The sequence below is a fragment of the Paroedura picta genome, chromosome 1 (assembly GCF_049243985.1).
Source record: "Paroedura picta isolate Pp20150507F chromosome 1, Ppicta_v3.0, whole genome shotgun sequence".
Taxonomy (NCBI): Eukaryota; Metazoa; Chordata; class Lepidosauria; order Squamata; family Gekkonidae; genus Paroedura; species Paroedura picta.
In genome coordinates, this window is record NC_135369.1 from 50,563,761 (window position 1) to 50,579,027 (window position 15,267).

The 15,267-nt window shown below is 43.6% G+C and overlaps 1 protein-coding gene across 5 annotated transcripts in view; it reads right to left on the reverse strand.

The window, feature by feature from the left end:
- Positions 1-15,267, reverse strand: part of MTA3 (metastasis associated 1 family member 3) — a 201,811-nt gene that overhangs the window by 73,518 nt on the left and 113,026 nt on the right. For all 5 annotated transcript variants that reach the window (XM_077337772.1, XM_077337807.1, XM_077337780.1 and 2 more), the window contains one exon: positions 12,360-12,582. In XM_077337772.1, coding sequence (XP_077193887.1) covers positions 12,360-12,582 — 223 coding nt within the window. The remainder of the gene's footprint in view (positions 1-12,359; positions 12,583-15,267) is intronic.

The following is a 15,267-nucleotide window of genomic DNA, read 5'->3' on the forward strand; positions in this document are numbered from 1 at the left end:
CAGATTAGAAGTCCGCACTCCTAACCACTACACCAAGCTGGCAATAACCCTTATTCCCTCCTCTGATTGGTCCTTGGGGGGGGGGGAAGGTGAATGGCTTTATTGTTGGGTATAATGATATCATTATTTATTATTACTAAGATTTTTACCCATAGGGTCACTAAGGCAACTAACAAACTGGAACATGCAAATTAAGAGAAGAGCTGTTTTTTGTTTGTTTTGGTATCCCGCTTGGCTTATAATTGCCTATACTTCCTCTCCCCACAACAGACACTGTGTGAGGTAGGTGAAGCAGAGAGAGCTCTGAGAACTGTTACTGACACAAGGTCACCCAGCTGGCTGCATGTGGAGGAGTGGGGAATCAAACCCAGCTCTCCAAATTAGGGATCACCACTCTTAAACACTATTCCAAGTTGTTAAAACTAACATACAAATACATCATCAAAACAAGTTAAACTCAGAGTTTAAAACCAGTACAAAAGGGGAGGGAAGGGCGGGGAGAGCTAAAACATTGGGAGCAAAAAGGGATCACTATAGGATTGCCAAGTAAAATAAAAAAATCTTTATCTGGTGACAGAAGATTGTAACAGAAAGGGATAGGCAAATCTGCCCAGGAAATTTCTCCTCCCAGGTTGTCACCTCCCTAATCTCAAAAGGTGGGGGTACCTGAAGATGCCCTTTGAAGATTACCACAGTGGTTGGGTAAGCTCATAAAGAGATAGACAGACTTTCAGGTATGTTGATCCCAAACCCAAAAGGATTTTAAATGTCAGAACCAGCACCTTGATTTGGAGAAGAAGAAGAAGAAGAGTTGGTTCTTATATGCCGCTTTTCCCTACCCGAGGCTCAAAGCGGCTTACAGTCGCCTTCCCATTCCTCTCCCCACAACAGACACCCTGTGGGGTGGGTGAGGCTGAGAGAGCCCTGATATCACTGCCCGGTCAGAACAGTTTTATCGGTGCCGTGGTGAGCCCAAGGTCACCCAGCTGTTGCATGTGGGGGAGCACAGAATTGAACCCGGCATGCCAGATTAGAAGTCCGCACTCCTGACCACTACACCAAGCTGGCTCTTTGTACATTGAAACAAACTGGGAGCCTCTGTAGATATGTGTGAGATAGCTACCCTGAGTTCAAAGCAGGGTAAGTTTTCAAAGGGCTTGGTGAGTACAAGAATACCTGTTACTCAGCCCTTTTATGCATCCCCTTTGCTGTCTAAGCATACTGCTTCTTGTAATATAGCCAATATTAATACATTGCCACCCTTTAATCTGACAAGCATTAGACCAGGGGTAGTCAAACTGCGGACCGCCAGATGTCCATGGACTACAATTCCCAGGAGCCCCTGCCAGCAAACGCTGGCAGGGGCTCCTGGTAATTGTAGTCCATGGACATCCTGAGGGCCGCAGTTTGACTACCCCTGCATTAGACCATCTACTTCCTCACAATTTGGATGAAGCACAGTGAACAGAACACCAGATGAATGTGACCGCAGCATAGGCAATGATGCTATCACACTGTTTTAATTATTTTCCTTATCAAACATGGAACTGGGAAACTGGCTTTTAGAATTTAAATGGTTACTATCTACCCTTCCTGTCCTGCACAACTCTTTCACTTAAACAAGATATGATAAAGCAACATTAAAGCAAGGCAGCCTCTTCACTCAGTTTCCTCTAGTACAGTAGTCCCCAACCTCTTTATCACCGGGGACCGGTAAACACTTGACAGTTTTACTGAGGCCCGGACAGGGGTAGTCTTTTGCTGAGGGACATCGCCGCTGCCTGAGTCCCTGCTCCACTTGCTTTCCTGCCGTCCGCTGGGGGGACGCTGCCAGCAGCAGCTGCGCAGTGCCATGCCGAGGGGAAGCCCCAGCCATGGCAGCCGACGGAGAACACCAAAGGTAAGCCAGTGGCAGGGCAGCCCCCGAGGCACCAGTCAGGAAGGAGGACGAGGAGGAGTCGCGGACCGGTACCAACTGATCTGCAGACCGGCACCGGTCCCCGGACCGGGGGTTGGGGACCACTGCTCTAGTAGGTTTTCTTACTACAACTACATCCAACATGCAGACCTGCAGGGGCCCCAGGGCAACATCTTTGGGTGGACCTGCAGGTCCCACGGTCCCTCTTTTGGATCCTCACCACTGTTGGTAAAGTTTATAATATTACATTCCTGCAAAACTAATTCATATTACACACTGGTGATGACCTCTGCTTTATATATTATAAAGGATGACTTAATAGTAAATCTCATGCTTTTCAGATGCTCATCTTCTTACTTTCTTACTTTTCCATTCTCTTGCAATATTCCACTAAGTAAGGTTAAATTACATTGGCATATTTTGTGAAGGGGAAATTTATTCATTAAGTGCTTTGAATGTGCAAATGGAAGTGTGGCAAGGCATTGGAGTTACTTTTGAGCTAGTAATGAAATAGCCCAGCATGAATACCAACTTCCAGGAAATACGTATATAACTAATTCAAAAAGTTCTAACCTCTAATCACTGAGATCCTAATGAACTTTCTTCAAACAGAACAATGGCTAACCTGAATTAGGTACATTTTAATAGCGATGCATGTTATTTTTCATTTGAAGTTAGATTGTTCATTTTTGCATTAAGAATTTATCATATGAACACCAATTATTACATTTTAGACAGCTGCAATGGAAAACAAAAATTGCAGTTAGAAATCTTTGAAATATGTTCAAGATAAATTTAAATATTTCTGGTCCTAGAATATTACTTAGGGTGGTGGTCCCCAACCACCGGGCTGTGGCCCGTTGCCAGGCCGCAAAGGCCCTGGCACCGGGCCATGGCTCCCTCTCCCTGCCCCCCCGCAGTAAGAAACTTCCCAGGCCACAAGCTTGCGGCCCAGCAAGATTCTGTTTGTGGGGGGGGGAGGGAAGCAGGGCTGCGCATGTGCAGCACTTTCGCACATGCACACATGCGTGGAAGTGCCATGCATGCACGTTTTTGTCCACGCATGGCGCAAATGCGCATGTGCGACTGCGCATGCACGGCATGCACGACCGGGCAATCGCCCTCCCCACTACCGCCGGTAAAAGGTTGCGGACCACTGAGTTAGGGAATAAATCTCCCTCATATTGAACAAAGTCACGTAATATTTTTTAGAAGAATGAAGCCTATCTGGCTTAATTTTTTTACAGAATTTTACAGAATTTTTTTCTGCTACATTCATAATAAATAGGTTTGCTTTCTGAAATCTAGGTGGAAAACAGACCTGTACTTTCCTGTAATTGTTGTTCATCAATGTCTTCTGTGCAGACACACATTAGGACTGTGCCCTCACATGCTGGCCATGGAAATTTTGTTTCTAACTTTGAAACTGCAGAGTGAGGGCACTCTGGCTGTTCCAGAGTTGATGCATGCACAGGATTCCCACATGTGTCATGTGCTCTGAAGACAGGCACCCTTTCCCCTCAGTTCCCATTAAGCTACTGCAAACCCCCTTCCATGGCATAATAGACCCTGTGAGAGCTCATACAGGGGAGGTGAAAGGGAATGTGTATCTGCACAGAAGATGTCAATGAACAAAAGTTACTGTTAAATGCAACTCTGTTTTCATCTTCTGTCTTCTTGTGCAGTGCCACACTGGGATCATTAGTGAGCTACTTACCAGAGTAGGTGTGGTGAGTCTCACTGCAATAGAACCTGTAGATTAGCCTTGCCCACATCTGCTTTTTCCCTTGCCTGAAGGTCTAAGTGTAGTGCTTCAAAAACGTGTCCCCTGTTGACCAGATTACTGTTTTGCAGATATAGAATCATAGAATCATAGAGTTGGAAGGGGCCATACAGGCCATCTAGTCCAACCCCCTGCTCAACGCAGGATCAGCCCAAAACATCCTAAAGCATCCAAGAAAAGTGTATATCCAACCTTTGCTTGAATACTGCCAGTGAAGATGATCCAGAAGATGAACCCATAGGTGAAAAGTGGCAGATGATCCCTGTGCTTGAATGGAATGCACTTTAAGACTGAGTGGACATGGATCACCAGCTGCCCTATAGTAGGAATAGATGGCAGCCACTATCTATCAGGACTGGCCTGAAACAGCTTTGCCATTGTTGAGACTCCAGTAACTAATAAACAGTGTTTTGTCCTTATGAAACTTCTTGGTTCTTTCTAAATAACTGGGGAGGTTCTCCTAGGAACAAGTGTATGCAGGGCTTTTTCTGCCTGTGATCTCAAAGTAGGCAAGAATATTTATAGGACAATTTCCTGTGCCAGATGGAATTGGGAAGCTACCTCAGGAAGGAAATCTAGATTAGGGTGTAACACAATCTCAAGGAAGGCAGATCAACTCTAAATTCTGACAGTTCACCAACTCTCTTGGCTGAAGAATGCTATCTTCCTGTAGAGTAACACTAAGCAACAGGAGGCTAAAGGCTAAAAGGAAGGTTTCATCAGGCTGGCTAATACTAGGGGTGTAGGGAGAAAGTCATTGGGCAGTCCTTTCAAAAAATGCTAAGTTAGTGTAAGGGCAAAAACAGTAGTCCCCAGCACGTTCTCATGAAAAGCAGCAATAATTGCCAGATGTGTCTTCAACAAAGACACTGTCAAACTGGCCTGCACTAAGGAGAGCAGGTATTCCAAAACTGAAAACTACAGGCAAGTAAAAGGGCATTCCTTTTTAGCAGATGCCCAGAACTCAAATTTTATCTACAGAATATCTGGATCCCTTGAGAGAAGGAGTGCCCTAAAGTTGGATCCACCACACCATTAAATGTAGCTTTATTATGCAGTGGAGGACCAGGCATCAGCAGTGGTGAGGGGGTGAGAAACGGAATGTGTTTATTACTCGCTAAGCATAGCAGCTCTGAAAACCAGATCTGGCAGAGCCAGAAAGGAGCCACCAGGCTATCATTTCCCCTATCACTTTGTTTAGGAGAGGGAAGGGGGGAATGCATAAAACAGCATGCCTAACCAAGGGATCTGGAATGCATCCCCTACTAGAACTCTTGTGTCTTCTTGGATTTTCCTGTGGTGAACAAAAATCACTGTGATATAATTGTCCTGGACAGACCATGTGTAACTGGTATTATACACTCAGATTATCTGCCTCTCTATTTAAAGGCCCTACTATATGGCTGCCTTTGGGAATAGCCATGATAGTTACAGTTACTTCCCAAATTGCTATTGCTTCTAGGCAAGGCATTTGGGACTCCATGCCTCCAAGCTTGTTGCAACAGTATATTGTTGAGGAATTGTCTATCTGAATCAGCACTCTCTTGCCTTTGAGAATATCTGAGAACGAAACATTGGCCTACCTGAAGGTTTCTTCTCTTCAGTGGGGCTAAGTCATCCATACTGGTTAGGTCATACCTCCTACTGTTCCTTGCAGAGCTATGCAAATTAGCATGCCTTCTGGGATCATAGTAGGCTGACCCTTCCAGGCCTGGAATAGCCAAGCTCCAACCAATAATGTTCTTATTCAACAAACTTGATGGATCATTTAACCTTTTTAATAGTTGAAAAACCATTAACAGCAATATTAACATGAAAACCAACTCCTTTTCATAATATATCTGCTTTTCACCATCTTTGTAACACAAAATATTGAGGAGGGTAAAATATATTGGGGGAATTTGCCCAGAGGAGAAGGAACCTTATTTATATGATGTTTTGCTGAGGAGGATGACACAAACTTGTGGGGGGAGGGGCTGAACAACTGTACTTTGTAGCTGTGCTTCACAATTTACAGGACCCACTTGTCTCAGGTGGTCTGTTTCCATGCAGGAAGAAAATTCTGGAGCTAGCCTCCTATTCTGGCATCACGCTGCAGATTTTTTTGGATGTTGTATTTCCATTCCTTTGTTTGTTGGTTTGATACTGGGGTCTCTGGTATCTAGACTGATATGGGAGGGAACGTCTTCTTCTGAAACTGTGGGCACTTTGAGACTTGTATGAATGAAAGGACTTTTAAAAAATTCCTTATCCTTATGAGAAAAAGTTGATGGCATAGCTTTTTTCTTCTCTTTGGTCTCTACTAAGACTTTGTATAAGGCACCTTCCTCAAAAAAGAAGTCTGCCTGAATATTTTTCCATTGCCAGATTAGATTTTGATAGGATATCCACTTTCCAGTGTTTAAGCCAGAGATTACGTCTGGCTACGACATTGGCCCTTTGTGTCCTGACTGAGAACTGCAATGCATCTTGTGAGGCATCTGCAGCGAACTGTCAGGCTCTTTTGATCTTTAATAGAGCCCTTCTCAACCTTAGGGGGTCTGGCTCTGGATCTTGCGACAAGTCATCTTGCCAATCTGGCAAAATTAGAAAGAACTGCATCTGCTCTGATAGGTAAGCTTTCTTTAACAGAGTCTCATTTTTTCTATTTACAGGATCGTTTAGGATATTAGCTCCATCTTTGGTTAGTACTGCTCCTGATAGCATACCTACCCCAAGAGTATCAACCAATGGGATTTTTAGATCCTGCATGGTTTCCTCTGGAAGCATATAAAACCTTCTGACTACAGCATGTAAGGACATCCCACAGTTGGGAATTGCCCATTCAGCTTTCATAATGTCTTCAAATCATCAGCAAATGGGCATACTGTCAACTTATTGGGCATAGTCAATTTATCCAAATTAGCTAATCTCCTGGTTTTACCTGAAGCAGAGCTGGTCACAATCTCCTCCTCATCATTGAGACTTTTAGTGACCTTTTTCAAAAGTCTTTGAAAATGTTCTGCTTGAAAAAGTCTGGTGGAGATTTCTTTGGAGTCAGAATCTGCTGCCAACCATTCCCCATCCTTGTCAGGAGCTACTGTAAACCATGTAGCTGCTGACTGAAGACCCTCCCTTTCTGCCTCTAAACGTTGATGGGTATCTCTGTGCTTTTTGAGACGTTTCTTTGGTCTCCTGCTAGAAGAGGATGCTGCTCTCCTAGATTTTAAAAGGGATCTTTTTCTCTTTCTGGAGCACTTGCTCCCTCTAATGGATGAGGAATCCGTGTCTTCACTTTGGGATGGGGAGGAACTGGACTCCCTATGGCTATTTTGGCAGGGTGGCAGGGACTGTGACTTCTTTTCTTGCACCCTGGCTACAGTTTGGCCTTGCGAAGGACCAGCTGAGGACTGTGGGATCCACAATGGCTGCCATTGCTTGCTCCCCCACTCCATCAGCAAGGGCGTTAAAATGGTGGTGGGGGGGGGGAAATGGTGCACTGGTGTTGTCTTAATGGGGGGATTTTGCACATTCCATGTGCTCTCTCTCTCTCTCTCTCTCTTGACTTTTTTGCTTAGTTTTGTTTTACAGATCAAGGAGCTAAGCTTCCAAGATCCTGCTCGGAGTGCACAGGGCAACAGAACTAGAGGGGTCTGCCTACCATGATCCCAGAAGGCATGCTAATTTGCACAGCCCTGCAAGGAGCAGTAGATGTATAACCGAACCAGTATGGAGGACTTTCCCCACTGAAGAAGAATCCAGACCGCTTTGGCTTCAGTGGCTGCCCATTAATGTAAATGGCGTCATTGACTTTAATGGGAAGTCCGGCATTTCCTCCTTTCCCAAGGCCTGTGGGGGTGGCATTTCCAGTTACAGCCTCTAAATTTTCAGGATAGCTCAAGGAGGCTCTTCCCTGACCCCCCACCGAATTTCACAACAATTGGACAACAGGGTCCACATCCCGGGGTCCCAAAAGAAGGTGCCCCCATCTCTCCATTCTATCCAATGGAGAGTCCGTGAGGGGAAGGGTCACCTGCCTTCGGAGGATGTGATATACTGGGTAGTCTATGCATGTGCCAGTTCCAAAAGAGGTAGGGCGCTCTCACTTTGGAATTTTAAAGTTAGAAACAAAATGTCCGCAGCTGTTATGCGCAGGTGCACTCCCAATATGGGGCTGCATGAGAAGATAGAAGAGCAACAAATCCAGAAATATAATCAGGCTGTGGAGAACTGACTGGCTGGCTTGTTGTGCTTGATACTCAAACCCATCCCTCCATTTCCCAAGCAGTTTTGCTCATTTTTAATATAACCAGGTGAGCAAATGTGCAGCACCTGTAACAACCAAACCAGATAACAAATAAGTGTTGCCAGCATATAATTTACTATCTTTTCAAATGAGAAGTGACAGAATACTGGGCTCCTAGTGCAGCTTAGCAATTTTCTATGAAATAATATTACATTACTTCTTCACTCTGCATTCATTAGTTTATTTGTGTGTGTGTGGGGGGGGGGGGGCAACGATGTGAAAGAGGATGCTGATTTAGGTGTACCTCTGGGTTTGCTCCAGCGGGACTCTTCATGTTCTTGTTTTCTATGAAGATCATAAGAAGAGCTCTGCTGAATCAAACCAGTGTTCCCTGGAGGGCCAACCAACAGGGTGTAGAGGCCAAGCCCCACTAAAACTGGTATTCAGAGGTTTACTGTTTCTGGATGTCAAGGTTCTCTTTAGTCATCAAGGTTCGTAGCCAACCATGGACCTCTCCTTCAGGAATTATTCTATAAGTATATGAGAAGATAATTGTATGATATACAATTTATAAGATGTACTCTAGTGGGGGAAAAGTCCCTCCACTCTTTAAAAATTGAATTGTACCAGTCACCCTAAGTATACTTTAAATTTCTTGGTACTGTTACATTATTTGGATGCTGCATTATATCCAGGAGGAGCTTGTTTCAATCCTGGTTCCTGCTCTTTAAGTCACATTCCTTTTCTTTATCTTCCAATATTCTCCCTGTTACTCTCCCAAGAACATCACTCATAATTTCATTTCTTAATGCATCTGTGGAGTGAATTAAAACAACAACAATGTAACTGAAGGTGATGGTAGCAAGGAATGGCAGCCGCAACAACTGCCACAGTACCTTTGGCTTGAACAATATTTCTTTGCTCTCAGTACTGCAAGCTCACACTCATCCTCTGTCACTTAGGAAGCATTTCTTTACCATGCTTGACCCATAATCTGCAGATGTTTCTTTCACAAGCCACACTCCAAGGGATGATTAGTTAAGGTAGCTTTCAAATCCATTAAAATACTTAGTTCAGTTACAACATTAACTGAAATCATCTAGCAAAAGGATTCCAGCACATCCTCCCATTGGGCCCTGCAATTCCCCCAACCCCACCCCAATGCTCATGAAGGCCGTCTTCAGCATGGCTCTGCAACCCACAGCATGACAGAGAAGTAGCAGACTCTGGTTTGGTACTTATTAAGTCAGATGAACAGTACACTTTTGCAACACTGAACAAACTACTGCAATTCTTAGAAAATGCAGCAGCCCTCTTAAAACAGGCCCGTCAATTAAAAACAAATATACAGAAGGCATGAATAGTTTTTGTAGTTAGGACTGGGCATCAAAAAAAAATCTGTACTACTTTTGTACACCATATATACCCCATGGAAACTGGCAATTCATAAGAGTGTAGACTGATGATATTTTAAGGTCTTAGTGCATAAATCTGGTTTTCTAGAAACATTTTCTTAAAGTCTGGATATGAATGAATCATTCAGGAGCTATAGGTTTTGCAGGATTGTATCTATATAATGCAGTCTCGAGGAATATAAAATGAAAGTGGGGAATAAACTGATGTGTCAAAAATACATATATAATAATGCCTGTTTCTAGCATATAACTGGGCAATTTTTTTTAAAAAAGGAAAATCTTCAGGGATTTTAATCTAAAATCAGTTGCAACAGACTGTTAAATATCCTTATCCATGGTTCCCCTATGTATTTGTGAAACAGCCTCAGGGGTGGAACATTTCCAGCTGTCCAAGTTGGAATAGGGCCAATTGGAATAGGGCCCTGCCCCTACAGCTCCCGTCCTCCCTCCCTGGATGCTAGCCGCATTTCTCTCAGACATGCCAGAGACAGAGAGAGATACACAGAGCCCTGCCAGACCGAACACAAGCCCTCATTCCCTCCTATCCCTCCTACTGCGAGGGAGGCAGAAAGAGACACAGAGAGAGCTGCCCCAAGCTGCTGACAGAGACAGAGAGAGCCACCCCTGCTGCGACGGAGGGGGAGAGAGAAAGACAGAGAGCTTCCCCAAACTGCACACCAGCTCTCCTTCCCTCCTACAAACCAGCCCTAATTACCTGCTATGCCTTCTGCTGCGAGGTGAAGTAAGAGGGAGAGAGAGACACACAGAGAGAGATCTGCATTTCCCAGTGTCCCCTGGGTCCTAGTGCCCATTGCATTCCTTCTTGCAATGGGCTTTCTTGCTAGCTGAACTATAAAACACAACCGTATGGCATAGAGTACACAATTTTTTAGTGTACAACTGACTTCAAAGTGCTATTTGGATGCATAATCACATTAGTGGTAGATAAAAAGACATGCTCTGTACATATCAAAATAATAATATTCAAGTGGACACTGTACCCACTTTCAAGTCTACAAAGGTAGGAAGAACTACAATACTACTAAAACTCACCTTTCTCATTTGTGATGGGGTTAATGGGAATAAGCTACCAAAGTGTGTAAATCAAAATCTATTGTATCAGCCATTGTTTTTGTTAGCCAGTTTGTAGGAGAACATTCATTAGATGGCATAATATAAGGGAATATTTATTAAATGGCAGCTGAAACTTTCAAGTTAGTTAACAAAAATAAGCATTACAGAGACAGGAACATATCAAAACCACTAATGTACTTAAGCAACTGAGCTTTCATCTCTGTCTCTTTCAATTTAGTTAACACAAGGTGAACAAGATGGCATTTCTGAAATGAAAGAAGAATGCATATTAGCAAAACTTGGTAGATTGAATTTCCTAACTGGAGATTGAATCTCCTAACTCCCGCTACCCTTGCTATGAATTGGAACGATCTTCTTCTCTGTGCTTCTGAATAAATCAGCCAGAGCCAAAGGCCCACTGATTGGAAATGCAGACCCCCATTGGGCAGAAAGTGTTTCTCCGCCATATAATGGGGAGGGGAGATGATGCACAACATTCACAAAAACATGCATTTTCCCCTGAAATTGAGGGGTAACAAGAGGTCTGCCTAAATGTTGTAATGCTTACACAATGTGGGCAAGGAGTTTTGTTTCTAATATCCTTTTTCATTTCTGAGCACCAGCCTGGGGGGGAAAATCATTCAATAAAAGCACCACTATCTTTCACATAAGCAAAGTGCAAACAAACACAATGCAAGTTGTAAAACGCATGCATTGTGAAAACAAGTGTTCCCTGACATGAAAAGAGCTAGGCAGACAGAGGCACCTCAGAAAAGCCATTCAGGTCTGCAACACCGCTGTTCACAGCAGGCTAGAAATTAAGCTTGACACTGGCCTGCTGCAGAAGACAGCATCCTCACAGTGAATTGCTCCTCTCTATCTAGACTTCCTTATCCTTCTCCATACATAGGCTTGGATCCTATGCCTTTGCTCTGTTTGCTCTTCTCTGTAGGCACTGCAAAGGCTGAGAAAACAGCCTCCCCTAGCACTAGGCATTTCTGTAATTCCAATGCTATTCAGTGAGCTCCAAAGTGTCTTCTGTGAGAGGAAGGGAACTCTGCTGTGGATGACTGCCCCCACAGGACATGGGGAGACGTGCTTGTGGAGCAAAGGTAGAAGATTCAACCAACTATCAACCAGTGCTAAGGAAGTATCAGAAAAGAGAACATCAGAAAAGCAGCCTTACACATTACTGAAAGGAGGAAGACTTAATGTGGAAAAGCATTCTCAAAATAGCCCAAAAAACAAATGCCAGTCTGTAGCTTTCCCTTCACGCCTACCTGCAAGTAGACTGAGGAAGCTACAGTTTTATGAACTTTTGGGCCCAAAAGCCTTTAGAGAAATTTATCGAGACAACCCTTCCTATGTACATTTCTTCTATGCTTAGTCACACATAAAAGGATTTTTTACTTGCCCACTGCTCCTTCTCAAGGTAGAGGGATATTGCCAGTCCAATGGTATGATGCCATGAACTGTGACACTCTGCTGTCATTTTTACTTCCATCTAACCACAGTAATACAATACAGGATTGGTTCCATAGCCAATTTGAAAGCACTCTCATGTGTCACCCAAACTATGGTTTATGTTTAATGGGATATGAAACAATTTTCCACCAGACAAATTAAATACTAATGTTAAAAGAAATATATGACAATAGGATGAGGTAGGCAGACAAAACTAATGTTCATAAATATCTGCTTTTTTAAAACCTATTTTATTATTCAATAAGTATTAAATCTTTTTTCTAGAACTTACAGTATTTTCAGCAAACTCTCTTTGGTGACAAGCCAGACAAATGAAAATAAAAATTTAGAAAGAAATTAACACAAATGGGATATAGACAGAAAAAAAATGTGTTTATTGCAAAAAAGGGGTGGAGGAAAGGACGACAGAAAGTGGTTGGAGCAATGGCACAATGAACTAAGAATTTAAAAACATCTTACATTCTGCCCTAATGGCAGCACAGTTAATAAGGACAAAGGGTCTTCTTGCAGCCCGTTTCAATTGAAGGGTATTTCTGCAGACCTGGCGGGCAAGTTTAGTCAAGTATGTGGTATGAAGGAAGAAAGACTGACGTGTCTTCACAGCAGATTTGGGGCTGCCTGTGTTCCGGACTGGTATTCCCTGTGTTGCCTGTCGTGACATGTGTGTTCTAATACACGGATCCTGAAACAAAAATAAAAATTGGAACATATAATTAGGATTCGGTATGACATCTCCTTTCACACAGTACAGATTTGAGTCTGAGAAGATCAAAAGCAGAGCTAGCATTTGTTAGCAAACAATTTCACTTATTTTAGTGTGTCATTAACAAATCATGACCTATCAATGACCATTAACCCAATAACTATACAGTTTCATGTTCAGAAGGTACATACTTATGAATATAATTTAGTGGATATAAACAGGGACAAGCCATTAACATTATGTTCTAATTAGGGTTGTGAAGACCAGGGGTGGGAAGATCCAGAATACTTGAGACAAAAACATGTTTCAAATTTGTCTAGTGGAAACAAATAGAAATTTTGAGAATTACTGGGGGGGAATACTTTTTAAGACAAGACTTTATTAACTTAGAATGTATAATATATGAGAATGTTTCTATACAAATAATATACATTCAGATTGGGTCCTGTGGAGAATTTCTGCTAACAGAAGGGGCAGGATTTTTTCACCAGTTTCCTCTCCTGCTGCAGACTTCCAACTTTCCCCAACTGTTTCAGGGTATGTTTGTGTGTCTCAGTAGTTTGCAGTAGGCATTTGCGCTTTGGATTGTTTCGTCCAAAAATAGCCCCAATCAGGCTTGATTTAGGCACAAAATGGTCTGAAACACCAATGGTCATAGATTTGTATGGCTGAAACACAGCCATCCAAAACATTTTGGCCATTGAAGTCAATGGCACCATTAAAGTCAATGGGAGTCACAAGATGTCATAGTCCCATTGTATACAGCACTGGTCAGACCACACCTGGAGTACTGTGTGCAGTTCTGGAGGCCTCACTTCAAGAAGGATGTAGATAAAATTGAAAGGGTACAGAGGAGAGCGACGAAGATGATCTGGGGCCAAGGGACCAAGCCCTATGAAGATAGGTTGAGGGACCTGGGAATGTTCAGCCTGGAGAAAAGGAGGTTGAGAGGGGACATGATAGCCCTCTTTAAGTATTTGAAAGGTTGTCACTTGGAGGAGGGCAGGATGCTGTTTCTGTTGGCTGCAGAGGAGAGGACACGCAGTAATGGGTTTAAACTACAAGTACAATGATATAGGCTTGATATCAGGAAAAAATTTTTCACAGTCAGAGTAGTTCAGCAGTGGAATAGGCTGTCTAAGGAGGTGGTGAGCTCCCCCTCACTGGCAGTCTTCAAGCAAAGGTTGGATACACACTTTTCTTGGATGCTTTAGGATGCTTAGGGCTGGTCCTGCGTAGAGCAGGGGGTTGTACTAGATGGCCTGTATGGCCCCTTCCAGCTCTATGAATCTATGATTCTATAACTTCTGTCTTTTCCGAGGCCTGGGGTGGCAGGGGTTTGAGTTAGAGACTCCAAACTTTCAGTGTGGCTTCAGGAACCTCTTCTCTAATCCCCCCCCCCCAAAAAAAAAGTTTCAAGAGGATTGGATCAGGGGATCTAATTCTAGGATCACTCAAAGAGGATGTCACCATCCTGCTGCATTCTATCCTATGGGTGAAAAGATTTTCTGCTACAGTATGAGCTCTGTAGGATATAAGGTGGCCAGAAGGGGACACCCTCTTTTGGTGCCCCTAGAATTGGCATCCCCTCCTCTCTCTCTCTCTGTGCTGTGGCGTAATTTCAGTGGGTCTCCAGGTACCACCTGGAGGCTGGCATCCCTTGAGGTCCCCTCCCCAGCAATAAACAGGCATCCCCTCCTCCCCAAGGAATTCAGGTCAGCTCTGTGGTGTTATTTCAGTGGGCCTCCAGTTCTCACCTGGAAGCTAGAACCCAGCATTGCTGAGATAGCCAGCCACAGCTCCCCACTGCAGCTCTGGCATGCATCCTTTTTCTCCAGGGGAGGTGATGGGAACCGCTCTGTGTGAAGATGAGCTGTAATTCCTGTTTATTCCCATCATCTTCTTCCTGGAGGGTGGCACCTGCATGCTAGACCTAAGTGAGAAACTCCCCTGCTTTGTTAAAGTTCAAGTTTCCATTAAAGTCAATGACAACTTTCACTTTCCATCTTCTCTGTGGCCTGGGGGGGGGGGGGTTGACTTAGAGGCTCCAAACCTTCAGTGTGGCTTCAGGACCATCTTCTCTAAAGACCCCCACAAATTTCAAGAAGATTGGAACTTGGGGTCTAATTCTAGGGATACCTAAAGAGGGTGTCCCCTTCTGGCCCCATTATATCCTATGATCCCAAGTCTGAAGTTGAGAATCTTCCCCATCTTAGGTTAGGATGGGGCAGGATAGGGACACTCTCTTTGGATGACCATAGAATTGGATCTCCTTCCCCAATCCTCTTGAAACCTGGGGAGGGGGTGTCTTTAGAGAAGAGGTTCCTGAAGCTGCACTGGAGCCTTTAACTCAACACCCCCCCACCCCCAGTCCTCAGAAAAGATGGAAACAGGGAAATTCCCATTGACTAATGGCCAAAATTATTTGGATAGCTGTGAAACTATTTGGCCATCCCTGAATCTGAACAGCTGTTTGGATGGGTTTTAAATGGCCTGAATTGGGTCTCTCTGAACACAAAGTGGTCCAAATATGTTGGGGACTGCACATGCCTAGTTTAGTAATGGAGTAATGCCAAACAGTGTGATTTTATATGTATGTTTTATGTTGTTGAGCACTAGGTTTAATCATAAATTAAAAAATTACATTCTTTTAAGTTACCCCCC